General features: G+C 47.7%; 1 protein-coding gene and 1 long non-coding RNA gene across 2 annotated transcripts; one reads left to right on the top strand and one right to left on the bottom strand.

The window, feature by feature from the left end:
* Positions 1-812: 812 nt before the first annotated feature.
* Positions 813-11,430, bottom strand: LOC130544123 (uncharacterized). The gene is made up of 2 exons (XR_008960126.1): positions 11,173-11,430; positions 813-9,444 (listed from the first exon to the last, which is right to left on the bottom strand). It is a non-coding gene; the product is annotated as an uncharacterized LOC130544123 (long non-coding RNA).
* Positions 11,431-14,250: 2,820 nt separating this feature from the next.
* LOC113249399 (ribonuclease P protein subunit p29-like) lies at positions 14,251-25,815 on the top strand. Its single transcript, XM_044380942.3, is given in 6 exon segments — positions 14,251-14,337; positions 15,098-15,321; positions 16,733-16,810; positions 16,976-17,037; positions 18,679-18,780; positions 20,993-25,815. Coding segments are annotated over 6 exon segments (870 nt in total). The 3' UTR covers positions 21,310-25,815.
* The last annotated feature ends 1,219 nt before the right edge of the window (positions 25,816-27,034 follow it).

The raw sequence follows: 27,034 nt of genomic DNA, 5'->3' as shown, positions 1-27,034 counted from the left end.
CTTGGCTTAGGCTTTACATGCTGCTCTTTCTCAGATCCTTTAGGTTCAAGGTTAGCTTGTGTTTTTGAGATTTTTCTAATTTTTTGAGAGAGGCTTGTATTGCAGTGTACTTCTTAGGACCACTTTTACTGCATCCCAAAGTTTTTGAACGGCTTTGCTTTAATTTTCATTAGTTTCCATGAATTTTCTTTTTTTTTTTTAAGATTTTATTTATTTATTTGACAGAAATAGAGACAGCCAGCGAGAGAGGGAACACAAGCAGGGGGAGTGGGAGAGGAAGAAGCAGGCTCATAGCAGAGGAGCCTGATATGGGGCTCGATCTCATAATGCCAGGATCACACCCTGAGCCGAAGGCAGACGCTTAACCGCTGTGCCACCAAGGCGCCCCTCCATGAATTTTCTTAATTCTTCTTTAATTTCCTGGTTGACACATTCATTCTTTAGTAGGATGCTCTTTAACTTCCATGTGTTTGAGTTCCTTCCAAATTTCCTCTTGCGATTGGGTTCACTTTCAAAGCATTGTCCTCTCAAAATATGACTTGAGTAATCCCAGTCTTTTGGTGCCAGTTGAGACCTATATGACTTGTGACCCATATGTGCTCTATTCTGGAGAATGTTCCATGTGCACTGGAGAAGAATGTGTATTCTGTTGCTTTAGGATGGAATACTCTGTGTGTATCTGTGAAGTCCATCTAGTCCAGTGTGTCATTCAAAGCCCTTGTTTGCTTGTTGATCTTCTAGTTAGATGATCTGTCCACTGCTGTCAGTGGGATGTTGAAGTTTCTCACTATTAATGTATTATTATCAATATGTTTCTTTATTTTGTTTATTAATTGGTTTATATAATTGGCTACTTCCAAGTCAGGAGCATAAATATTTATAATTCTTAGATCTTTTTGGATAGACCCTTTGAGTATGATATAGTATCCCTCTACATCTCTGAGTATAGTCTTTGGTTTAAAACCTAATTTGTCTGATAGGAGGATTGCTATCCCAGCTTTCTTTTCAGATCCATTAGTGTGGTAAATGGTTCTCTACCCTCTTACTTTCAGCCTGGAGGTGTCTTTGGGTCTAAAATGTGTCACTTGTAGACAGCATATGGATGGGTCTTGCTTTTTTATCTGATCAGATACCCTGTGTCTTTTAACTGGAACATTTAGCCTATTTGCATTCAGAGACACTATTGAAATATATTAATTTAGTGCCATTGTATTGCCTGTAAAGTAAGTCCCTGTTTCTGTAGATTGTCTCTGTTACTTTCTGGTCTATATTACTCTCGGGGTCTCTCTTCACTTACAGAATCCCCCTTAATATTTCTTTCAGGGCTGCCTTGGTGATCACATATTCTTTCAGTTTCTGTTTGCCCTGGAAGCTCTTTATCTCTCCATCCGTTCTGAACAACAGACAGCCCTGCTGGATAAAGTATTCTTGGCTGCACGTTCTTCTCATTTAGTACCCTGAATATGTCTTGTCAGCCCTTTCTGACTTGTCAGGCTTCTGTAGATAGGTTTCATGTTATTCTGATATTCCTCCCTCCATACATACATAAGGAACCTCCCCTCCCTAGCTACTCTCTGGATAGTTTCTTTGGCTGTAAGATTTGCAAGCTTCACTATTATATGTTGGGGTATTGATCTATTTTCATTGATTTTGGGAGGCGTCCTCTCTGTCTCATGGACATGAGTGCTTGTTTGCTTCCCCAGATTAGGGAAGGTCTCAGCAATGATTTGCTCAAATATACCTTCTAGCCCTCTCTCAATTTCTACCCAAGTGGGAATCCTAATAATTCTGACATTGGAACATTTCATGGCATCATTTATCTCTCCAAGCCTTTTTTCATGGGCTACAAGCTGCCTATCTGAGTTTTCCTCAACTTCCTTCCTTTTCACCACGTTATCTTCTAGATCACTGATTCTCTATTCTGCCTCATTGACCCTACCTGATAGAGTATCCAGTTTAGACTGCATCTCATTCATAGCATTTTTAAGTTTGGCCTGATTAGATTTCATTTCTGCCCTTAGAGAGTCTATATTGCCATTTATGCTTTTTTCGAGCCTAGTTATTAACTTTATGATGTTATCTTGAATTCTGTCTCTGACATCTTACTTGTATCTATATCGATTAGCACTGTGGCACAGACTGCTGCCTCTGTTTTTTGGTTTTGTTTTGTTTTTGTGAGTTCTTCCTTCTTGTCATTCTGTCCAGAGAACTATGGGTGGGCAAATGAGCAGAGTCCAAAATATCAACCATGACCCAAGCAAGATGTACGCTGGAGCTCAACATGCTATTTTCCCCTGGCACTGGAATTTTATAGTCTTGTGGTATCTATAGGCTTGCTGCCCACCTGTTCTTCCAGACTGTCTTCTGGGGGTGGGGCCTGCCATGCTGTTTCTCAAGATCCCTGCCTGGGTGGAGTTGTCCCTCTCCATGACAGGGGGATGGTCTCAGTGCAAACTGGTCCTCTGTGTGGCTTTTGTTCCCTGGAGGCTTTCGGTGCCTCTTCAGAGGATCAGAGCAAAAATGTCTGTGCCCAAACCTCTGGCCCAGAGCAGAAACATCGCTATCTGCCCTCTTTAATAAACCCTCTGGGACAAACAGTCTCCACTTTTGTATGCACTGAAAACCGCAGCCTCCCCCAGTGTACACCCACTGCAACTCTCTCAGAGGTAGCTCCAGGGGTGCCTCTGTCCTTTGTGACTCTAAAACCACCAGCAGCCACGGGCTTGAACACACACCCGAAGCTCCTGGATCCTGTCTGGGTGCCACCTTAATGTCCTTTCCAGGCCACTACTGCCCTGCAAGCTCCTGCCGAGGCACAGGTTCTAGTCTCTTTCAGGCTGCTCAGGAAAAGAGTGATGACCAACTGGCTGGCTCTTGGTTTAAGATGACCTGAGCTGAGAGTCCCCTCCTGGGCTTGCTGACCATAACCAGCTTCTTGGCTCCACTGCTCGGGCACTCTACATGTTCAGGCACCCCCGTTCACTCTGTGACACCCAGATCCCGAGACCACACTGTGCTGCCCAGAATAATGCCTTTTCATTTCCAGAGCCCCTTTCAGAGAGGGATGTTTCTCACTAAAGCAGATTTCTCAGGGTTCTGCTTTTGCACTCCAGTGTTATATCATTTTCCAGGAGCCAACTGATGGAGGCTCCCACCCCCTTCTGTTTATCTTCTGATATCTCCCCGCAGATTCACGATTCCACACGTCCTACCTTGCAAAAAGTAGTCACTTTCTTGCGTGAAGAGATCCAGAGACATATTCTTACATATCAGGCTGATCTGATTTTGTGGGTGTTCAAAGTGGTTTGATAGATATCCAGCTAAATTCAGGGGACCAGTTGAAAGAGGGTCTCCTGGTCCTCTGCCAACTTGCCTCCTCTATATAAGAAAAATCTAGGATTTTGATTGAGATTATGTTCAATGGATAGATCAAGTGAAGAGAATTGACATCTTAACAATACTGAGTATTTGATCCATGAAGAAGGTGTTGGGAGTGGAGACACATTCTCTTTATTATTTCTCTTCTCCTGCTGGGCTTAGGCTTTATTTGCTCTTCCTTCTCCAGCTCCTGTAGGTGTAGGGTTAGGTTGTATATTTGAGAGCTTTCTTGTTTCTCGGGAAAGGCTTGTATTGTTATATACTTCCCTCTTAGGACCGCCTTTGTGCATCCCAAAGACTTTGAACAGTTGTGGTTTCATTCTCATTTGTTTCCATGAATTTTTTTCATTCTTCTTTAATTTCCTGGTTGACCCATTCATTCTTTAGTAGGATGCTCTTTAGCCTCCATGTATTTAAGTTCTTTCCAACTTTCCTCTTGTGATTCAGTTCCAGTTTCAAAGCACGGTGGTCTGAAAATATGTAGGGAATGATCTGTTAGATTGCTTGAGATTTTTGTTTCTTTAGGTAGGCATGTATTGCTATAAACGTCCTCTTAGAAATGCTTTTGTTGTATCCCAAAGATTTTTGAACTATTGTGTTTCCATTTCCATTTGTCTCATGGTATTTTTTTAAATTTTCTCTTTGATTTCTTCATAGACCCATTAATTGCTTAGGAGCATGCTATTTAGCCTCCATGTGATTGTGTTTTTCCATCTTTTTTTCATATAATTGATTTCTAGTTTAATAACATTGTGGTCAGAAAAGATTGTATGATTTCATTCTACTTAAATTTACTGGGACTTGCTTTGTGGCCTAAGATTTGATCTATCCTAGAGAATATTCCATGTGTATTCCACTGGTTTGGGATGGAATTTTTAAAGATTTTATTTATTAATTTGAAAGAGCAAGATCATGCAAGAGAGCATATGGTTGGAGGGAGGGCAGAGGAAGACGGAGCAGCATATTCCCTGCTGAGCAAGAAGCCCGATGTGGGACAAGAATCCAGGACCCTGGGATCATGACCTGAGCCAAAGGCAGACGCCCAACCAGGCACCCTGAATGGATACTCTATATATATCTGTTAAATTCATCTGGCTAATGGTATTGTTCAAAGCCACCGTTTCCCTACTTATTGACTGTCTACGTAATCTATCCATTGATGTAAGTGGGGTGGTGTTAAATTTCCCTAACTTTATTACGTTACTTTACTTCCCTTTTTGGGAACTTTATTACTGTCAAGTTTCTCCTTATTTCTATTAATATTTGCATTATGTATTTGGATGCTCCCCTGTTGGGTGCATAGGTATTCACCACTGTTGTATCATCTTGTTGGATTGAACCCTTTATCACTATGTAATGCCCTCAGCCTCTTGTTGCAGTCTTTGTTTTAAAGTCTATTTAGTTTGATGTAAGTATTGCTACCCCAGCTTTCTTCATTTCCATTTTCATGGAATATATTTTTCCATCCCTTCACTTTCAATCCACATCTTTAGTTCTGAAGTGAGTCTCTTGTGGGCAACATATATATGGATCTTGTATTCTTATCCATTCAGTCATCCTATGTCTTTAGATTGGAGCATCTAGTCCATTTAATTATTGATTGGCATGTATTTATTACCATGTTGTTAATTGTTTTATAGTTGTTTTTGGAGTTCTTTGTTCTTTTCTTCTTGTCTTACTATTTCCTTTGTGGTTTGATGACTTTCTTTAGTGTTATTTTTGGATTCTATTCCTTCCCCTTTTTGCTTATGTATTATAAGTTCTGGGTTTTACCACGGGGTTCATATAGAACATGCTAAGTATATAGTAGCCTGTATTAAGCCGATACTCACTGAAGTTCAAACACATTCTAAAAGCACTACGTCCCCTCACCCCATTGTTTAGGTTATATCATATTTTACATGTTTTTATTTTGTGAATTCCTTAGCTAAATCTTTTTAGGAGTAACTGATTTTACTACTTTTGTCTTTTAACCTTCATACAAGCTTTATAAGTGATTGATCTACCACCTTTCTGTTAACTTTTCCCAGTGAAGTTTTTTTTCCCTGTCATAATTTTCTTATTTCTACATATGGCCTTTCCTTTTCTGAATAAAGAAGTCTCTTTAACATTTCTTGTAAGGTTGGTTCAGTGGTTAAAGCTCCTTTAACTTCTGTCTGCCTCAGAAACTTCATCTCGCTTTTAATTCTGAATGATAACCTTACTGGGTAGAGTATTCTTGGTTGCAGGATTCTTCCTATCAGCACTTTGAATATATCTTGCCACTGCCATATGGCCTACAAAGTTTCTGCTGAAAAATCAGCTGAAAGCTTTATGCGGTTTTCCTTGTACATAACTGTTTGCTTTCCTCTTGTTGCTTTTAAGATTCTCTCTTTATCATTAATGTTGCCATCTTGGGTTCATTCTGTTTGAAGCTCTCTGGGATTCCTGGAACTAGATATTGGTTTCATTCCCCAGGTTAGGGAATTTTTCCACTATTATTTCTTCAAATAAGTTTTCTATCCCTTTCTCTCTCTTTGTCTTTTGGGACCCCTTTAATGTGAATGTTGGTATGCCTGATGGTGTCCCAGGGGTCTCTTTACCTACCCTCCCTTTTAAAATTCTTTTTTCTTTTTGCTGTTCAGCTTGGGCGGCCTTCCCTGTCTTCCAGGCCACTGATCCATTTTTGCATCCCCTATTCTACTATTGATTTCCTCTAGTTTATTTTTCTTTTATTTTTATTATTTTAAGATTATTTATTTGAGAGAGAGAGAGCACACACAAGCAGGGGGAGGGGAAGTGGAAAAGGGAGACGAAGAAACAGACACCCCACTGAGCATGGAGTCACAAGTGGGGCTCAATCCCAGGATCCTGGGATCATGACCTGAGCTGAAGGCAGATGCTTAACTGAATGAGCCACCCAGGTGCCCTCCCTCTAGTGTATTTTTCATTTCCATTATTGTATTCTTCAATTCTGATTGATTTTATTTTATATTGTGTATCTCCTTCTTTGTTGAAGTCCTCACTGAGTTCATCCACTCTTCTCTCAAGTCTGGTGAGCATCATTGTGACCATTACTTTGAACTCTTTATCAGGTAGATTGCTTATCTCTGTATCATTTCGTTCTTTTTCTGAAGTTTTGTCTTATTCTTTCATTTGCAGCATATTCCTCTGTCTCCTCATTTTGTTTCTGTGAATTAAGCAGAACAGCTAACCTACCAGTTTTGAAGGAGTAGCCTTGTGAGGAATGTCCCCTGTGTAGATTTCATTTGCTTGGCAACATTGGCTGGCTGGCTGGAGCAGGAACAGGCAGAGGCTGGAGGTTTCAGGGCACTTCATCTAGGGTCACCCTAGTGAGACGGCTGGAGCTGAGATAGATATGAGCCAAAAGGTTCCAGGGGCTCTACACCAGAGCCACCCTGGCAGAACAGCCGGAGATGGGAGTAAGCACAGGACAGGTACTCCTGTGATGCTCCATGGGGCCACGCTGGCAGAACATCTGGTGCTAGGATGTGGGCTGGTAGGAGTTCCAAGGTACTCCATACTGAAGCCACTTTGGCAAAACAGCTGAAAGTGGAGCAAGCATGGCCCAGGTGGTCCTAGGACACTCCAGGCTGGTGCCACCCTGGCAGTATGGCTAGAGCTGGGGTGGGTGCAGGCTGGGACTCTCCATGCAGGGGGTACACTGCTGGGACCACGGCAGCTGAAGCAGGCATGGGCCAGTGGGCCTCAGGGTGCTCCATGCCTCAGCCACCCTGGTGGGATGGCTGGAACTGGCCAGAGCATGGGCAGGCAGGCCTCTTAGGGGGAATGGCTAGAGCCAGTGTAGGCTAAGGGCCAACGTTCACTAAGATGGTGCGCCAGGCAGAATGCCTGGGCCCTGCTCCCATCTGTGCCACCAAGACACGGAGGAAACATAAACAATGGTGCTTGCCAGTGCCTCTGAACCCACAGAGAGTTCCAGAAGTTTCCCCCCAATATTGGTGGACCCTCTAGTGTTAGTAAATGGGTTTCCTTACTCATAGTCTAGTTGCCCTTTAAACCACTGGGGTGTTGGGGGGGGGGTTTGCTTTGCTGCAGATTAGGCGAATCTGCACCTGGGTCCCTCAGTGCTGTCTCTCCCTATCATAGTTCACAGCATCAGGAGTGGGGTGCCCAACATTAATGTGTCTCCATTTCTCCTGCCATTTCCTATGTGGTCCCTCTATCCTGTGTCAGGTAACAACTGTTCCATCAGCCCTCAGGTGCTTCTTCAGGAAGAATTTTTCTATGTGTAGGTATGGATTCAGTGTGTGCATGGGAAAAGGTGAGTTCAGGATCGTCCTATGCTGCCCCCGAGGACGCCACCTCCTGTAATAGCATTGTAGAAGTTTTAAAGTATTATAAAAGTATTTTAAAGTATTGTCTTCCAGTTCGAACATTTGGGTCATCTATGGTTCTACTCTGGTGACATTTCTTGTCCTGATTACGGGTGACAGTTCCTGCTTCTTTCCATGTCAGATATACTGCTTTTCAAATTTTAAGCTGTATGTTGTGTATTAAAGAACAAAGACTGAAGGAAACTAAGAGGTAGCACCATCTCTCAGAAAGGTCACACTTTTTCCTGTCAGGCAGCTATGCTAAGGACCTGACCTCTTCACTAAATTGGATTTTTAAATAGTTTCAGGTCCCCTTCTGGCTCTAAATATCTTGAAAGGAAAGGCTGTCCTCAACTTCCAGCAGGGCTTTGGGACTCAAATAGCACAAAACCCAGGTCTCTTTGCTTTCTGGTCTTACTCCAATTCCAGTTTGGGGTGATTTTATATCAGCTTCTTTCTCCCACCCACTTTCCCATTTTTTGGCCTAAAATGGACTCATAGATATGTTAACAAATAGCTCTTAGGCTGCTTCCCCAACACTGAGCACAGATCACAACAGGGGAGGGAAAGGGTGAGCTGCATGCACACATGCTCCATGAAGCCTGCGGTGATTTCCCTGCAAATCCTTCAGATGCCGCAGGAATTGCCCCTTAAATCCCGTGAAGGAGATAGCAGGATCCCAAAGAGCCTCCTCTTCATTCAGATATTCCATCATGAAAAACATAACTGAGTTTCCTCAGTGGGTTCAGCTGAGAGGGAAACTTCTTCAGGGAACTGGAAGAATCTATAATGTTGCATTTTAGACATCAGGGATCAAGTTAGCCTTGAAGAATGACTTTTCGATTTTGAAAGACTGACAAACCTCGATTTCAGAAACTGATATTTGGCCACATGCTAAGTGTTGTAGTCCCTTAATGCTGTTTGGAATCTTAATGATTGGATTTAACTGACTTAGCGCTCATTGCTGTGTCTTGACCAGAGGGGCTGGTATGTCTTCCCCTTGTGAACATCAGCTCTTTGATTCTTGTAGCCAGAACACCCAATCACCCAGCAGGAAAGGATTTGTCTGGCAGGAAAGTCCAGTGTTAGGTCTGGAACCTTACTGCCTACTCTCCTCACTCTTTGTCACACGGGGAGTGTCCTACAGCACTATCAAGCCTGAGGAATGATTGCTGGTGCCACTGTGTCCACATCCCACGCCACCAACACTCCCAGCTCCCTTGTCAATCAATATGACACGTTTGGACCAGCATACAGATCAAGGGATGAGAGACATTCTTAATCTTGAGCCTCAGGGACTGTGCCAGTTTTATGAGACTGCAGATGATGGCTGTCCTGTCCAACTGCGTCGTCTGTGCCAGGCTCTGCTTTAACAGAGGCATCAGCTCACTCTGGTCCATATTTGTGTATTTATTTATAAGGCAAGTCCTAACTTTTACAGATATGTACTTATTTAATAGTAGCTGAGGCATAATGTTTTGAGCTTAAATATGAAACGTGCGTACTCAACCTAACAGCCTGAATGTCTTAAAGCAGCAATCAAAAGAAACCTGTCCGAAGACAGCAAAATATGAACTGCAGAACTGAAAAGCATGTGGGTGTTCACTGTAGAATTCTTACCATTTTTCTGCACCTTTGAAGCTTTTCACAAGTTGCTCAGGCTGAAGGGGATGATCATTTGCAATGATGCTCTCAAACTTTGACTTCCTACGGAACTTTCACAAAGCCACTAGTGGGAAAACACATGTGTAGCCATGTTTGAAAGCTTATCATTTATAGATTTAAAAAAAATAAGAAAGTCTCATTTTCTCTGAACAAAATTTAGAAAAGAGACAAAAGGAAGAAAGAATCCCTCATAAGCTTACTTATGTAGCCGTTAAAAACTTCCTCTTCTGAGTCTGCCTTTTCAATCCTTTTTGTGTATACATTTAGTTTTGTGTTAATATTTTAAAGCTTTAAAACCTTTTAAAAATTTATAATTTTTTAAAACATTATAACCTTTTAAAAAATTGTAACCATTCAATGTGTTATAATATAAATTCTAATTTGTGTAATGGCTGTATGGTGCTCTATCATATTAAGTTCTACAAATGTACCATACTATAGTTCCCAAACTAATTACTCACAAAAGCATCTGGGAACATTTTTTTTTTTAATACAGATTCTTAGGACTCACATACCAAATAAGAATCTCCAGGGATGCTAAGGAACCTGAATTTTTGAAGCTTACCCTTTGACTGCAATGCAATTTAATTAACCTACGTACTTAATTCACACATACTTCATTTATTTAATCCACTATTGTTGAATATAGAGTGGTTTCCAAGTTTTTACTATTATAAACAACAATCACAATAATACGGATATTTGTAAGGACAGGTGCCACTCTGCATACACAGACATTTGTTTCCTGAGGATAATAAAGTGGTTTGTTTTTTAAAAAACCATGTAGTGATCAGGGAATTACAAAGTAACTGCAGTTCTCAGTGCTCACCCCAACAAAAGCAGGCAACTCCATGGAAGACTGGCAGTCATATGGGCTGACTTGGCTACTTCAGAAGGTGTCAACTGGGAGATAAAGAGTCCTAGCAACCCTAAAAAAAGCAGCTCTCAGAGACAGAGGTCTGCCTTCTCCCTTGTCACCATAATCACAAAGGTCCTGCTCAATAGGGCCCCCTTGAGACTATAGCACTGAAATTGGCTCTTACTATCTTCAGCTATCTCATGTTGCTATTTTTAAATTCACATTGGTAGTTTACATGGTATGGATCCCCAAAAGCAGTTTCTCAAGCTTAGTCCCATAGAGTCCTAACTATTCTCCGGCATCTTGAAGTGCAATACATTTAAATGTTGTAATTCCACTTTGATGGTAATATACATACATTCACGTTCACCAGGACAAACCACGGTATAGCCACTGAATTACAGGGCCTGCAGTCCTATGTTTACAATCAAAATGACACAAGGTCACCACCCAAAACTAAATCGATGTTACCCGAACTAGGATCTGTGTACATAAAACCTCAGGGTTCCTAGAGAATTTCTGTTCCTTTAAAAGGTTTCTATACCTTACTGGAAATTGAGACCCACTGACTTAAAGTGGACGGGCTATACTGCTCTCCTGAACCGCACTCCGCAGAAAGGAAGGCTGCACAGTGCTGCACACCAGGCCACTTCTGAGAGGTCTGCACCAGGCCTCCCAGCCACAATTCTTGGACCCTTCCCCAGAACCATGAGCATCAATTCCTTGCCTTTTAACTGCCTGACAGAAACTAACGTTCTGGGTCTCAAGAAAACGTTCAGACGATCAGGCCCAACCCACTCACAGCTGGTGGGAAAGGGAGGCCTGGTGATGGGAAGTGCCTTAAGCGAGGTCAAAACTAGAGCCTAAACCTTCCATCCCAACGTCAGTGCCCTGGCCAATCTGTAGAGAAGGCTGATTGGAGACCCCACGTACCTCATTCCCACCATCCGAGACCCCTTTCTGTCCTCCCCTGATACCCAAGGTCCCCGCGGTCCTCTTCAGGTCGGCTCGCCCCGCTCTACTCCAGCTCTCCACAAGCAGTCCACACGCCCTAACCGCATCCCCACGGTTTCTAGTCTTCCCGGCGTCTACAGTACACGCAAGCTGAGAAAGCCCCACCACGCAGAGACACCCTCAAGACTAGCGACACCTCTGCGTGTGTAATAAAGTCGCCTTCCAGGCGCATGCGCCACCGTAGGTCCGCGCGCGTCAGTGACGTCACAAGGGCGCCATCTGCGAGCCCGCGCGCCCGCGGCCCCAGCTGAGAGTTGGAGCGTCAGTCTGGCGACGTGGCGTGGCGCGCCAGCTCGGGCGCAAGAAGTCTCTTCAGCCCAAACTTTGAAGAGAGATGTTCTCATGGCCGAGGGCTGCTGAAGAAAGTGAAGAGAGGTAAAGAGTGAGCGTCGCTCGCGGGAATCGTCATCAGAGCGCACCGGAAGCGGCCCGACGATGAAGAGTAAGCGGGGTTGAAGGTCTCTAAGCTGTGGAGGGGTGGGATGTGCAGAGGCAGGTGCTGGTAGGTGAACAGGGTCGCAGCGGGGTCCGAATGAAACTGCTGGGGGCATTGTCCCGCAGTACATAAGTGAACCCGAGGCCCAGAGTCTCGGTGGCCTGGCTGAGTCCCTAACCTAGAGATGGATGGATGTCAGAGCTGGAGACAGGTCCCCAAGGGATCTGCTTAGCGGTGCTAAAGGAGGGCCCCTAGGCCTGGGACAGACTTGGCCACTACCTGGTGACAGTGGTTAAGGCCCTGAGCCTCTCTACAGCCTGGTTTCCATTCTGTGAGGTTACTTATAGTGCTGCCTGCCCAGCCTGCTGTTCTGGGAAGGACCCTTGTCTGTTGGAAAGCGCTGGGAGCGTGCTGAGGAATGATATCCTAAGCCAGGACTTTGGGAGTTGAGCGGAGAATAGCTATGCCAAGGAAGGGAGCAAGCACCCAGGGCGGTTATAAGCAAGGGAGTGTAGACACCGTTAAAACTGGTTTTTGGACCAGTATGTTCATTTCCACCTCTGCCACTCCTATCTCTGTGATCAAGTTATGTGTCTCAGCATATCTGAGCTTCAGTTTTCTCACGTGGGTTATAGGAATAATATCTACTTTAAAGGATTGTTCAGGAAATACAATGAGATAAAATGTGCAGCTTTTAGCCAGGTACATGACAAGTAATGAGTGCTCAATAACTGTTAGATGTGTATTGTTCCAGAAAAGACTTTCAAGTCTAGTGGACACACCTGTGACAGTTGAAGCAAAGTCATTCCTGGGGTTGCTCTTTAGCAACAGGTTTTAATGCCATTCTTGCATTTCAAGGAGAACCAGACTCTGAATATAATATAATATAATATAATATAATATAATATAATATAATATAATATATTGTGTAATATAAACACTTTGGTTTACTTGTTCACGAGCACTCAGGGAAACACAAAGGAGCTAGGGTGGAATTTGCAGTGTCGTGTGAACCACGTTTTCTAGTCTTTTGACCCTTAAACCAGGCCTTTGTCTTACACTTATTCCATTTACACCCATACTCTGTCCCCAAAGCCATATTTTTCTTCATCAGAAAATTAAGTAAGGAACAGAGGAGTGTGGAGGTTTTTAAGGTTGAAACTACATTGATCGATATATATATTTTGAGCTTGAAGAAAGACCTACTATGTTTTATCAGTGTAGGACACCACCTGTTGTATGATAGACCCTAATTTCATAGATATAAATATCTGAAAATCCTCTTTAAAACATCTTATAGTAAACAAAATAATATTTCTAACCAACTGCAACCAGGGAAGCTCTATCATATAACTTTTATTAAAGATTTATTTATTTAATTGAGAGCACGCGCACTCAGAGGGGAGGGACAGAGAGAGACAGAGAGAGATTCTCAAGCAGACTCTCCGCTCAGCAATGCGCCGGACACAGGGCTCGATCCCAGGACCCCAAGATCATGACCTGAGCCAAAATCAAGTGTCGGACACTCAACTGCCTGAGCCACCCAGGCACCCCGAGAAGCACTGTTTGAAAGCACACTCTTGGACCTTCTAGGACGGGTGGCCAGAGGGTAGAGTAAGAGGCATCCAAGAAAGCTGAGAAGCCTGTGCTCTTTGTAGCAGCCCATCTTCTCCTATCTCTAAATAAGCATAGTTAGTTTCATAGTTAGAAAGGTCGTGGGTCTCAGAGTCATGCCCAACAGGAATTGATCATTTCCTGTTGTTTGTTTGAATCCCCGGGTGTGGTCTCCCATGCCTTTTCTCAGAAAGAGGCCAAGGAGTTGGATGCAGAAGTCTGGGAGCAGCGGAGGTGATGGCAAAGATGGCTCGATACCCCAGTCCTGCTTTAGATGTCCTTTCCCCCGTCTCACTCCTCATCCTTCCAGTAGGTGGGTTCAGCTCAGTCACGATCTGCTGTTCTGATGGCCTCTTTCCATATGCCGGCCGCTGTTTTCCTCGTTCGGTTAACTGGGACCTCTTGATCCTGTGTCGTCTCCCACTGTGTAGGGGACGCTGGGCTGTGCCCACCTGCCCTGGTGAGCACTGTCATTTGTCTTTGTCACTGTGCCCCCTTGCCTCTTGAAGAGGGCAGGCAGTCACATTTCCTCAGGGGAATGTATGGATTATATCTGGTGCTGCAAACATGCTTTCTCAGCTGGGCAGAAGCTCCACTGGGGGCTGCTAATGAGCGAGTTCACCTGAAATCAAGATTTTAAGAGACTGGTACACCGTTATGTGGTTTCTTCATGAAGAAGGGCCACTTAGGAATTTAAAAGAAGCAGCTAGTTGTCCTGTCACAGTAGTAATAGTGATGATAATGGATCTTTAGTGAGTATCTAAAGGGGCAAGGCTGACGCTGACTGCCATCCTTACTGGGAGCTGCCTTGAAGATTGAGTGTATCCCATCACACCCCCTCCAGCCCCGCTTCTCCATAAGGTAGCGGGAGTATTGACACATTAGCTTCACAGGGTTGGCAGCCTGGTTAGCATAACAGGGGTTCAGGAAATCCCCAGTCAAGAGGAATGATCTGTGTAGACAGTGCCGCCTGGGCTGTGCCCGACCTAGGACACGGGCAGCTGAATGCGGAGCAGCCCGGTGGAACTCCCAACGTGAGAGGCGGTGACATTGGAGTTCTCTCAGGAATTACACACAGTTAGGACAGTTCTTTTGCCCCCACGTCCTAGGAGTCTGTGCTAAGTCACGGTCAAATACTGTTCTGCTCTGTGTGGGAGAGAGTGAGCACAGGAGGCTGAGACGCACTGGCACGTTCCTTCCCCACGCGCTGCGGGAGCAGACCTAGCAAGTAGCCGTGACGCGTCCACGGGGCCAAACCCAAGGAAAGAGGATTGCAACATGGGCACCGTGTCAAAATTCCTACCCCGCAAGGTGTGGTCCATCCTGGGGCACCAGGTGGTACCATTACCCAAGTGTGAGGAGCATGTCCTTCGAGGCCATCTCTTGGTTCTACTGCGAGCTTCCCTTCATCTGGTCACAACTGACTAAATATTGTTGTCATGCATTTCTCAGGCTTTCCTCCCTGCCAAGGAGCAGAGAAGTCTTTGCTTCCTCATGTAAAGGGTTTTGGGGTTTTTTAACAATCCTCCTCAAAATAACCTCAGCGAAATAGAGTAGGGAGTTGAATTTGGACGTGGCTGTTTTGTGTGGCAGTCACGAATTGGTATTTGAACATGACTTTCACATCTGGACAGCTGTGGGTAGCCGACATTCAGCAGTGAGAGGCTGTGTGAGGCTCAGTCGGGAGACAGATGGGTCAGTGAAGGCATCCCCTCTGTGGTGTGTAGGAGGACCTGGGGTCTAGAGCGCCCCCCACCAGAGCAGTGGGCCCTGTGCCACCTTGTCCCCATGCAGCTTCCGGGAGCCCAGCAGGCCGAGGCCTTCATGAGGGCCTTCCTGAAGCGAAGCACGCGCCACGTGAGCGAGCAAGCCCGCGAGCACCAGCTGCAGCTCAAGGCTGTGGTCCTGGAGTACTCCACTCGCGGGAAGTGAAAAGAGAAGAAAAAAAAATTCAAAAGCCTCTCTGCCAGACAGAGGAGGGAGCTGCGCCTCTTTGACACTAAGCCGGAGCAGCAGAGGTAAGCCAAGCCCTTCCTGCCTTTCTACCTAAGGCAGCTTCATCTTCCTGGAATGGGTGTGGATTTGGGAAGCCCAGAGGCAGGGCTGGGAGCCCCTTTTCCCTGAAGCTAAGGGAGCTTCTCCCACTGCTGCCACAAGGGGGCAGCCTTCCGTTACCAATTCAGGCTAGGTTTGCACTTGGCTTTTAAAGCAGGGCACCCTGAGGCTCTTGCTGTGTTATTGTCTGGCTTCTGTCCTGAACTAATGAGACCTGTACCACAAGCCAGTCTGTTACCCATGGCAACAGGCTGTTTGTCTTTCAGCTTTCCTAGAGAAAGAGGAGCTGGTATATCTTAATATATGCTCTTTATAGTTTTGCATAGCACTAGACAGATCATCCACGGGAGTTTTATTGCCAAAGAGCGTGCTGTCCCCATGTTTCAGAAGTTTCTGAAAGGGACGCATCACTACGTGGGAGGACATGTTCCTCCGTCCAGCGGACACTGCATCCCGCCTTGGCCACAGTTCTGCATATGCTCATGTTCGGACTGTTTGTAGACTTCTGCTCCAAGATCTGTAGCTGAATAGCCTCCCACATCCCACAGGACAAAGTCAGTCACTTTGTCCGTGACCCCGCTTGCAAAAAGGCTGGGCGTTGAGTGCAGCAAGGGGCAGCTGGTGCCCAGTTTCCCTCGCTGGTGTCTGCACCAGTGGAGCCCACTTCGAGTTCAAGTCTGAGGTTCTCCTTGGTCTGACCTGCCATTTCCTGTAACAGGTTTCCAGTGAGGCACCAGCGCAGTAATACTGACCGCAGACGAAAGCCTCTGAGGTCCTTTCACCTGGTCCCTCCTCTTTGTCCCACCACTTGCTCTCTCAGACGGTTCCCATACGTGGGGACATGCACGGCAGCCAGCGTCTCCTGTTCACTCCCCTCCCCAGGGTCAGCTCTTGTAACAGGAGTCCTCAGAGAGCAGTGGTTCAGCAAGACTGAAGTTTATTGCTCTCATGAAAAGACCAGATGAGCAACCCCCCCGCCCCGGCCCCGGGCTGGTGGGGCAGCGCCGCCCCCGGAGCTCCCTGGCTGCTCCCTCGCTGCTCCCTGTGCCTGCTGCCTCACGGTCTAAGGGCCTTCTGGGGCACCAGCCATCCAGGCTGCATATAGCCAGCGGGAAGGATGGAGGGCAATGGAGGGCACCTCCTTCCTCCCCACCTTAGCCTCAGGAGGGTTCTAGCAGCAGAAACCGAGCCTCAAGAGGTGGAAGCACTTGACTGTCGTCAGTCGGGTTATCGGCTGTAGAATTAGGATCCACACCCAGTCCCTACTGACCCAGGTCGGGGTCCTTGGCACCAGGCCTCGCTCTGTGCTCTGCTGACATTATAATCCCATGCTTGTGTCGCCTCACTTTTTACTTCTTTCTAACTTTGCCACAGATACAGTCTTTTTCTCCCTCTGCATGAACTCTGGAAACAGTACATCCGGGACCTGTGCGGGGGAGTCAAGCCAGACACGTGAGTTGCATTTCTGAAGCCTTGCCCCTTGGGGCAGAACCCAAGTCTTACGATCACTGTAAACGCAGCCTTCGGAGCCAGCCGGCTGCAGGAGTTTGTAGACCTGTGTGCTCCCTTCAGAATCTTGATCGTGGTCAACACTGAGGGCTTCTGTTTACTTCCTAGGCAGCCACAGATGATTCAGGCCAAGCTGTTAAAGGCAGATCTTCACGGGGCTCTTGTTTCAGGTAACTCGCCTAGGAGCCCACGGTCACGCGAACGCCCGCACCGTCCCTCAGTGGCAGCGTGTCTCTGTGCTACAGGGCTAGACACACTCCTGGTTACGTGGATATTTCCAGATCACCGACGAGGGTGGGAGATGGAGTAGCTACCTGAGCCAGTTCTGGCCCCTTTTTGGGGTGGGAGATGGAGTAGCTACCCGAGCCAGTTCTGGCCCCTTTTTGGATACACCCTAAATGGTCTTTGTGTGCCTTTCCACACAGGGATCCCTGCTGCTCTCCCCGGGGGCACAGCAGCTGCTGGCACGCGCCCCCAGCCCTGAACAGAAAGTCCCTTCCATCCATTTCCCCATAGTTTCAATCTCAGCTGTGGACTCCCAGCTCCCAGTGTCCTCTCCAGGGCAGACCTTCCCCTGAACATCTTCATTCATCCAGCTGCCACTGCACACAGCCGCCCACACGTCCAGTAGGCGTCACAACCTTTCCATACCCAAAACCAGTCCGCCTCCTCACTTCAGCCCCTGCCCTGTGTTCCCCAGCTCCGTTCATGGTACCAGCGTTTACCCTGGTCGTTCAGGCCAAAAACCTGGGTGGGATCACGTTTCTTCTTCCCAGTCTGTCAGCACGTGCACGCCCCCGAATCCAAGTCACCACCATCTCCCCTGGATTCCTGGAGAAGCTGCCTAACCCTCTCCCTGCTGACGCACTGCTTATCCCCCAACCGGCCAGCCAGAGGGAAGGTCTTATACCAAACCTCGGGCCATGTTTGTCTTCTGCTTCCTTACTGTGATCAGAAGGCCTCTCCGACTCTGCTGAGCACCAGGTCTGACCACATCGGCCTGCTTTCTGCTTCTCGCACATCAGGCTTGAACCCACCTCGGGGCCTTTGATTTATTCCTTCCCTCTGCCCAGAGTTCTGTGTGTTCACAGACTGACGGCTTCTCAGTATTCAGGTCCCTACTCAGATGTCACTTCCCCCGAGGGCCTGCCATCACTGAAAGTGACCTTCCCCCCCATTATCTTGTGTTTTTTCTTCTTAACAGTTACCACTATCAGAAAATGCAGTCATCTGATTTGGTACACATTCCCCTCCTACTGTTAGAACATCAGCTCCTTGAGAGCAGAACCTAGAACAGTCTTGTTCACTCCCGTGCCTGGCACTGACCTCGGACAGTGCCAGGCACATAGCAGGTGCTCAGTGAATGTCTACAGGACACACGGGGGCATGGGTCAGGATTGCTGAGGGGCCGTTCGTCCCACTCACTGCTCCACAGCCTGTAGCAAGATTCCATTCTGGCCAGAGTTTGGGAGGTCATGGGAAGGCCATGGTGGACAGGTGTTCCTTCAGATCCCATCCGTGAGACTTGGCCCGGTGCCAGCAACTTGTGAGTCTTGGTGGTACTGGATATACACGTGATCTTGGCTCTGTAGTCCTTCCCAAGACCCCAGTGGCTGCAGGCCCTCCAAAGGACACCTTGTCAGAGCAGCCCAGAGGCTATAAAGCCACAGGCAGGGGATTGGGACCTTGAGTTCTCATGCACTTTGGTCCCTGGCCAGCTGAGGAGCCCCTCCCCCCTGCCCCCACCTAGCTAGCTGTGCGGCCCCCAGCACCACTGAGGCTGAGGCCTTGAATGCCCTTTTCCTTTGCAGTCACAAAATCCAAATGCCCCTCCTATGTGGGTGTTACAGGAATCCTTCTACAGGAAACAAAGCACGTCTTCAAAATCCTCACCAAAGAAGACCACCTGAAAGGTGTGTAACCGTGTCTCGGTGTTGTGGCCTGCGGCCTACCCGGCTTTGTCAGCCCTCTCCTCGTGGCTTCAGCGGCTCAGTTTGGTCTCTCACATCAGCAGAGATTGCAGATGCCTGCTGACCGTACATTCCATGCCTGCCCAGAACACCCTCTGCCCCCACGGCTCTCCCAAAGGCAGCATGGAGCCCAGCCAGCAGTCACAGCCAGATATGACAGGAGGAAGGGCTGCGTGGCTACGCTTGCAGATACTTGGGTCTGTTTCCATGCCTGAGGCCTCCCCTGCCCCAAAGCCGCTGCTCTCCAGAGCAGTCGACAGGACAGACAAGGGAGCTAGGGTAGTGCCTGTCCCTGGAGTTCCAGGATCTTGCCCTTTCTGCTGACCCTTGGGGTTCCAGGAACGCAAGTGCGGGCTCACCCTCTGGGTGGGCCAGAGCTCATTGTTCTAGCAGAGACGAGCGTACGCAGCCGGTCTGTCGAGATTTCCATACCCCTTGCCTGCAAATCTGAGATTGCGAAACCACAGTGGGAGGTTTTTGTTCCTTTAGTTTTGGAGTTTGGTTTTTCTTGCTGCTTCCTTCCGTTTCCCTGTATATTCTTGTCTCATTTTAAACCTCAGAAAGAGGTGTCTAGGTGTCCTCACTGAGTGTAAAGCCATGAGTCTGTCTGAAAATTATATGGGAAGACCTGTTTCTAGCACTTTTTCTGGGAGTTTGGCTTAGAGCCTTTGACCCTGAAAATTAGGTGTTGAGTTATATTTAAAATCTGAATAAATCGGTCATATGGCAGAATAATACCCTGTAATCCCGGTGCTGCTAAGCTTTGTGGATCCCCGTTTCTTACTAGCTTATGTTCTAATACAGATATTCTAGGAATAGTATTATGCATCAATGTGAACTTAAGGATTTTTTCCTTGTCCTTTTTCTCCTGGGTTTTTTGGTTTGGTTTTTTTTTTTTTTTTTAATTATCCCCAAGCTAAACTGTGTGTTCACAGTGGAAATTGATGGCTTCATTTCCTACATTTATGGAAGCAAATTCCAGGTTCGGTCAAGTGAGTGATCTGTCAAGAAGTTCAAAGCCAAGGGAACAGTTGACCTGTGAGCTGTTTGCCGTGGACCCAACTGTTTTGACCCCAAGCATCAGGAACACCTGAGTGCCCACATGTCAGCGAACAGATGGCCGGGTCGGTTCTGGTTCTAGAGCCCCCCCCAGCCCATTAGCACCAGAGTTAGGAACAATTCAGCGTCCGTATTGAGCAAAGAAGGCCGGGAACAGAGGGATGTATGTTTTTAGGTGATGACGGGCGTGTTCTGCTCCCGTGAGAGGAAACCCTGGCAGGATACACACAGGTTGCCCTGACTGGTGCCAGTGTGAGGTTTTTATTTTTTCCTCATCCTCCTCTGTGTCTCCTGAACGTTCTGTGATGAATCCGTGGCTTATGTAATAATAAAACACACGTGTCGGTGTAAGAGGCTCCTGGCGAAGGCCCGAGCCCTGCGGCAGAGCCAGGCCGGAAGGGAAGCGGCCCGAGGCTGAGCCTGGCGGGGGGCCCCACTTCTGCCCTGTAGACAGAACTTACCAAGGGCAGGGGCTCGGCCCATCTGAGGTGTTGCTTTACATCACGACCCCTGTGGAACTCTGGGACCGAACGGCGGTCTCCTGTACTGTCACAGGAAAGTGCGGAGTGAGCAGTGAGGTCGCAGAGGGGCTTTGGGCTCATGGGCTCTGGAATGAGCACTGGGACGGGCCTGGAGGCAGGCTGCCCGGTCAGGTGCTGCTCCCCATGGGCGTTCGGTACGCGGAGCTTGGACGACAGAGCCTTCTTGATCCTGTGGCTCTTGGGCTCCAGGGCAGGTCAGCTGACGGGGAACAAGACTGCAGCTCTTTCCAAGCGCTCACATCCTAGGAGAGCCTGAGTCCCCAGCAGTGGCAGCTCCGCTGGTCCCTACTGCCCCCTGCCGCCAGAAGCCTTGGCTCTTGGGTCTGAGTCAGCCCACGTGGCATGTGCCTATGGGCCACTAGGGGAGGGGCTCGCAAGCAGCCCTGAATGGGGATGGGGCTTCCAGTCTGTGGTGGTTGGAAAGCCGCATGGCTCAGAGGGACCGACGGCTCTGTTCCTTTGAGAAGTTAGTGTCTGCCTACCGGCCAGGTGAGGCAGAAACGCTGCTGGGAACAAACCGGCTGCAAATCCGTGAGCTTTTTCTTTTGCTCCAGGAGAAGCAGCAGCGCAGGACACTGGCCTCTGTCCGTGTGTCCCGCTGGCCCGCACTGGAGGAGAAGAGCCCTGGGCCAGGAATGTAAACTCTGACTCTGACGGGGGCACAGGAAGGCCGCGCTGGGTGCCGCTGCGCCTCCCAGAGCCTGGGGCTGCACCCGCGTCCCTCCGTGCGGGCTCCATGGCTCGTCAGGTTGGTCCAGGGCCGGCTCGGATGCGCTCCTGCTGCCGCCGTCACGGCCTGTGCTGCAGGTCTCAGATCCCAGCCCCACCGGGGACAGGGCAGCGGGCCCGGCCACCGAGCCCTGTACTCTGACAGCCTGGTTTTGCCACAGTGGACAGCCTCAGTGCTCACTCCGCCCAGGGCCTCACCACCTCTCAGTGCCCGCATGGAGGAGCTCTCTCCCACTCATGCCAGGAGGTGCCAGGGATGGGCAGTGTAGCAGGCTCATGCCCGTGGGCAATGGAAAACCAGCTAGACACACTCTGGGCCCCTGCATGTGGGGTTCGGAAGGAGCAGGGCCACCCCTCCCGGCCTGGCAAGCAGGAGGAGAGCAGGGGCCGGGGGCAGTATTCGTGGGATTCTGTTCCTCAGACTCATGTGTACGTGGGCATATGGAAATCGGGCTGGGACAGACATCCCCAAAGATACCAGCATCAGGATGATGGGCGGGGAGAACTCTCCTTGTCTATGACATTCATTGTTTTGCCTGGAGAATGTCTTTATAAATAATTTAATCCACTCGCCACAGCTGAATTCCAGCTGGGGCTGCTCCCTTTTTTTATCGCTTATATCCTGGGAGTCCAGAAAGAGCCCTGAGGTCCCGGTCACCCCATCATGGAGTCTTGGGCCCCAGATGCATGGAGGAGGGTTTTGGTGAGAAGGGTTGGGAAGAGGTAGAGCCAGTTATGGCACAGACACAGATGTGCCCTGGAGGTTGGACCTCTATTTTTCTCTCACCTGGGTCATATTCCAGCCCTTGAATAGAGCACCCCCACCACCAAGGGGCAGAAAAGTTGACACCTGTACCTTGGTTTGGGAAAGGGGGTCTACCTGTCCTGGTTTCTGAGCTCCCACAGTTATAGCCATAGGGGGCACTGCTCCAGAACATTCTGACTGTCCTCTGCAGAGACTGGGATGGCCGACCTGGGTGGAACTTGGCCTGCTCAGGGTGACTGCCCTGAGGAAGTGCCCCGCCTGACCCCGGAGGAATATTTGGAGACTATCAGACACGTCAACGCAAGTTCTGATGACTCTGACACCTTTCCTTCCCGCTACATGAAAGGTGGTGTGGATGTTTGAATCAAGAATGCCTCATCGTCGGATTTCCCCTGGCTAACATCTAGTTTAATCTAGTGGTGTAAAACACTGGGAAAGGAGCTCATCCGGCAGACCTGTAAGCAGAACTCCCAATTAACCAGCACTTCTGCGTGTCCACACGACTGTGAACGGCCTCGTGACCCCAGAGATCAGCCCGCTCTTGGAGCATCAGCTGAATTATCAGCAAAATATTCTAAAAATTCCATCTGTGTTCAGTCAGCTGTTGCTTATATCACTGGTTGGTCGGTTTGTTTCTGGAAATGGTTGCACAGTCCAGATCCCCTTGTGTTGTGTTAACATGGCAGCCGTGAGTGCCCCGAGCTGCTCCTTCGGGGAGACGTGTGCGGGAAGGTGTCCTCGAAGTGTGCTCTCGTATTCCCAGCACTCCAGGACTGCGAATCGTGGCTGCTGACCGGAAGGGACCTTAGGTTCCTATTTGACAAACAAAGACACGCGTCGATTCGTGGCGATGAGTTCATCGATCCAACCATGAATAAGAATCGAGAGATGGCCTGAAACAGGCCTGATCCCAACGTCCAGTTAGAATGGAGAGGGGCGTGTGTGTGTGTAAGGGGTGTGTGTGTGTGTGTGTGTGTGTGTGTGTGTGGAAGGTTCAGTGGGAGTTTGGGGTCTCTGAGTGTGTGTGTAAGGGGGTCATTGTTGTGGGTTGATGCATGGACACGTGGTCACTGTATGACTCACCCCAGGTCGCCATGCCACCACGCACAGAGTGGCTTAAACAACAGACATTTCTTTTTTTTTTTTTTTTTTTTTAAAGATTTTATTTATTTATTTATTTGACAGACATAGAGACAGCCAGTGAGAGAGGGAACACAAGCAGGGGGAGTGGAAGAGGAAGAAGCAGGCTCATAGCAGAGGAGCCTGATGTGGGGCTCGATCCCATAACGCCGGGATCACGCCCTGAGCCGAAGGCAGACGCTTAACCGCTGTGCCACCCAGGCGCCCCAACAACAGACATTTCTGTCCTCACAGTTCTGGAGGCTGGAAGTCTGCAGTCAGGCACGTGGTCGCTCCTCGGTGCACACACGTCCCTGGTGTGTCTGTCTCTGTGACCTAATCTCATCTTGTAAGGACACCAGTCAGATTGGATTAGGGCCCCCAGTGGCCTCAGTGTAACTTAATCATCTCTTTATGAAAGGCCCTGTCTCCACACACAGTCACATTCGGAGGTACTTGGGGGTAAGGCTTCAGGGGAAATGGATGGAGGTACCCCAGGTCCATTCAGGCCTTCAGGGTTCTAAATCAGGACCTGGACGTAAGGGCCTCTTACAGAATGTGTTTGGTTAGGAACCAGATCAGCAAACTCCCTCCTAACATATTGGATGGAATTTATCTAGATAGACCTCCTCCAAATAAAAGGAAACACAGGCCATCCCCGTCAAAGGGGACAGAGTCTCTATCTCACTGTTCCTCCTAATAGATGTGGGGACTTCACCCTCATTTCCCAGGTTAATGGGAATAACTGGAGCCAACTGTGGTTCTTCTCCCTCAGGACAGGGACTTAAGGAATATTCCCAAGTAGCTGCCGAAACTCCCTTTGTTTCAGGGACATTCCTTGTCTTCTCTGGACTGACATGGATTCATAATTCCACTTGTTGGGGGGAAACTAAAAACCCCAAACCTGCGTCTGCTCCTCTGGCAGAGCTGGCATACTTGGGGATTGGGAGACCTCTTTCTCTGCCCTCTGTGGATTTTTACCCGCCTCCATCCTTCCATGGGACACCTCATCTCTTATGCCTGCCCCTCCCCCACTTCCTCTTTCTGCACCCCCTTGGGTGCAGCCTGTTTACCTGGCGGCTATACAATCCTCAGTACCTCTGGCACCATTGAAGCTTCCTCCTCCCCTTCCTGTCAAGGAGCTCAAAGCACCCCCGGGACTTCATACCACTCACTTCGGTTTCCCCATGTGTCCCAGGTAAAAAAAATTGACTGTGGGGAACAAATCGGTTATCTTTTAAGTGGACCTAGGTGAAACATGTGGCATGTAAACTAATTTAAGTTTGTTGGTTTAAGATAGACCCATTTTCAGCATTAAATATGAAACATTTATTCTACCTAGGTTTGCTGAAGGTCAAATAAGGCCGTGTTATCTCTTGGAATGTGTCAATAATGGTGGGCAATTTTATCTGTCTCAGAGTTTTCATGGGTCATTGCTAGGCTAGCTTTCAAGGTCTTTGGTAACCTGAAACTTTAAAGTTTTGATTGGATGATCAATGGGATTGAATTCATTGGACATCTAGGTCTTTTCCAAATAGAATGGAGTGCTTAAGCTTTGACTACTGAAAGTAGGTTTGTGGTTTTGGCTGATTATTACAGAGAACGTAAGGATGTTCAAGTCTTGGAAAACATGATCTGTGCTTAATTGATTCATTAGTTTGCCATCTAAAGAGTTCTGGCATATCAGTTCACAATTGGTTCCTACTTGTTTTCACTGGAGACTAAGGTTTCTAAGAGTTAAAATTCTGCTAAATGTAATAAGGGAAGCAACTCTGTAGGTATTAAGAAAGATGTAAGGAATGGAAATACATTTTTGTTGAAGGAAAAAAGAAAGTAATTTTGTCCTAAAATGAGACTGGCTGTTCAGAGAGAAATGGCTTGGGACAAAATCTGAATGCAAGGAAAGTAGTAGAAGGTTTTGTGAAGGGAAATGTTTGGAAAGGAACTTTATATGCCATCAGGATGGACTAAAGTTGAAATGAATGGATTTTTAAAATACACTGGTATAAGTTTAAAATTCTGCTTTTCTCTCTGTTCAGAAGTCAAGTTTCATGGATTGTTGGTCTGCTCTTGATGAGAAAATGTAAACAAAGGTTTTTTTCTCCCTCTGCTTAGGAAAACCAGTTTCTACGTTTTGTCTTTATCAGGTTTTGATTACTTAGTTAACACTTCTCCATATTAAGGGAGCTAAGTTTTGCTAACAACTATAGAACCCTAACTATTTGCTTTAGAATCTCTTATTGTCACCTTGCTTAAATAAATAATTAAGTTTTAAGTTTTGTATCATCGGTAATCCTATTTAGGCTTGTGCTTTAAAAACTTTCTAAGGATTTTTTTAAAACTTCCTGGATTTAAATTGTAAATGAAGTGTTTTTGACGAGCTGGGCTTGTTTATTTGGTATGCTAAGTTACTTGGAGAGCACTGTCAAACAAATAATAAGCCCTCAGTTCTGTTTGGCTAAATGCTTTAAGTATTCTAGAGAATATATGCAATTCCTGAAGTTTTAACATGTTCTGGCATAGGGTCATCAGTTGATATTCTAATTATTGAAGTGTTGTGAGCCACGGAGATAACTGAATTTCCTTGCCAGCTATATTGTAGCCTCTCATCAGATCTTTAACCGTGTCCATTTTTAAGTCTTTTTCTGTTTATAATTATTGTTCTTATTCTTTTGCTAAATGTGTTTCATCTTCAAGGAGATTCTTAAAAGAACTTAAAAAAATATATAGATATTTGATACCTTTAAAATCATTCAACTAAAACTGATAATTTCTGGTGAGCCTAGACTGGAGACCAGGGAACAGTGACCTTCTAGGAACTGGGAGCCTGGTCCATGGGGGACAGGCTGAGAGCTGCCTGAGGGACCGTGGTCTAGAGCTTGCCTGGAAGGACGCAGACAAGGCTGGGCCATCAGGAGTGAGTCTTTCTGGACAGGAAAGGTGGGGGGTGAGTCTCAGGGAATCTTTGGAACCTGGAAAGACTCTGAGGTCCTGAGTCCTGCCCAGCAGAGGCCCTGAGGCTGGTGATCAGAGGTGACCCATTTGCTGGGCCCACCTGTTGAATCAGACCATCTGTTCATGGAGAACCAGGAGGCATATGAGAGCCTCCATTCCCTCCCCAAACTCCCAGGTCTCTCCTAAGAACACAGCACTACACCACACATCGGGCAAAGCAAGCAGACCCGATCCTCAAACACCTTGGTATCTGGTGACATTGACAACCCTGTACAAGAGAAAGATACATGTCAGCCTGTCCTAGGCCCTGTGCCGGCTTTGGGGGGGTGACACACCTTTTTCAAGCCGTACCCAGTCCCTGCCCCCAAAGTAGGCTCCGTGTCTGGGGTAGATGAACAGACTGTCAGTGACAAGGTGGGAACATCTGTGACACAAGCCAGCTGTTGTCAAGTGCTGGGGAGGCCAGAACACTTCTTTGAAACCTTCATCCAAACCTTCTTCCTATGACCTTGAAGCCACGCCCACAGTAGGTGTTTCCAATGTTTTGTTTCAATGTTCGCATGTTGAGTGCCAGGCAGACCCAGCGAGGCAGGCAGGGTGGGGGTGGCATCCCTGCGGCACAAATGTGCAAAGAGGGACACGGTAAGAGCCATGTAGCACCACCTGCAAAGCGCCCCCGGCCCAGCTGCCCAGCCTCGGCCTGAGGACTCCAGCCACTGCCGGGGGGGCGGGGGGCAGCCTCCATATTGCTTCCAGGTGGCCCGGGACAAGGCCTGGTGACCTGCTGCTGGGCCTCCCTGGGCTGCTCCTGCCTTCCCACAGCCACCGCGGCCAAGAGCGCCAGAGCCTCGGAGTCCTGGGCCCGAGGACCGTGTGAGCCACAGAGTGGCTGGCTTCCTGTCCATGCCGTGAGGGCCCCCGGTGTGCGGTGCTTTAAAGCTTCCAGCAGGTTCTGCTCCGTAAATGTGTGCCTCCAAACACCAGACACGTTACAATTACCATTAATACAAAAAGGATTTGTCTTGGT

Source organism: Ursus arctos, unplaced genomic scaffold, assembly GCF_023065955.2.
Source record: "Ursus arctos isolate Adak ecotype North America unplaced genomic scaffold, UrsArc2.0 scaffold_19, whole genome shotgun sequence".
Taxonomy (NCBI): domain Eukaryota; kingdom Metazoa; phylum Chordata; class Mammalia; order Carnivora; family Ursidae; genus Ursus; species Ursus arctos.
The sequence above is the reverse complement of the archived record's forward strand: the minus strand, read 5'-3'. Positions and strand labels throughout refer to the sequence as shown.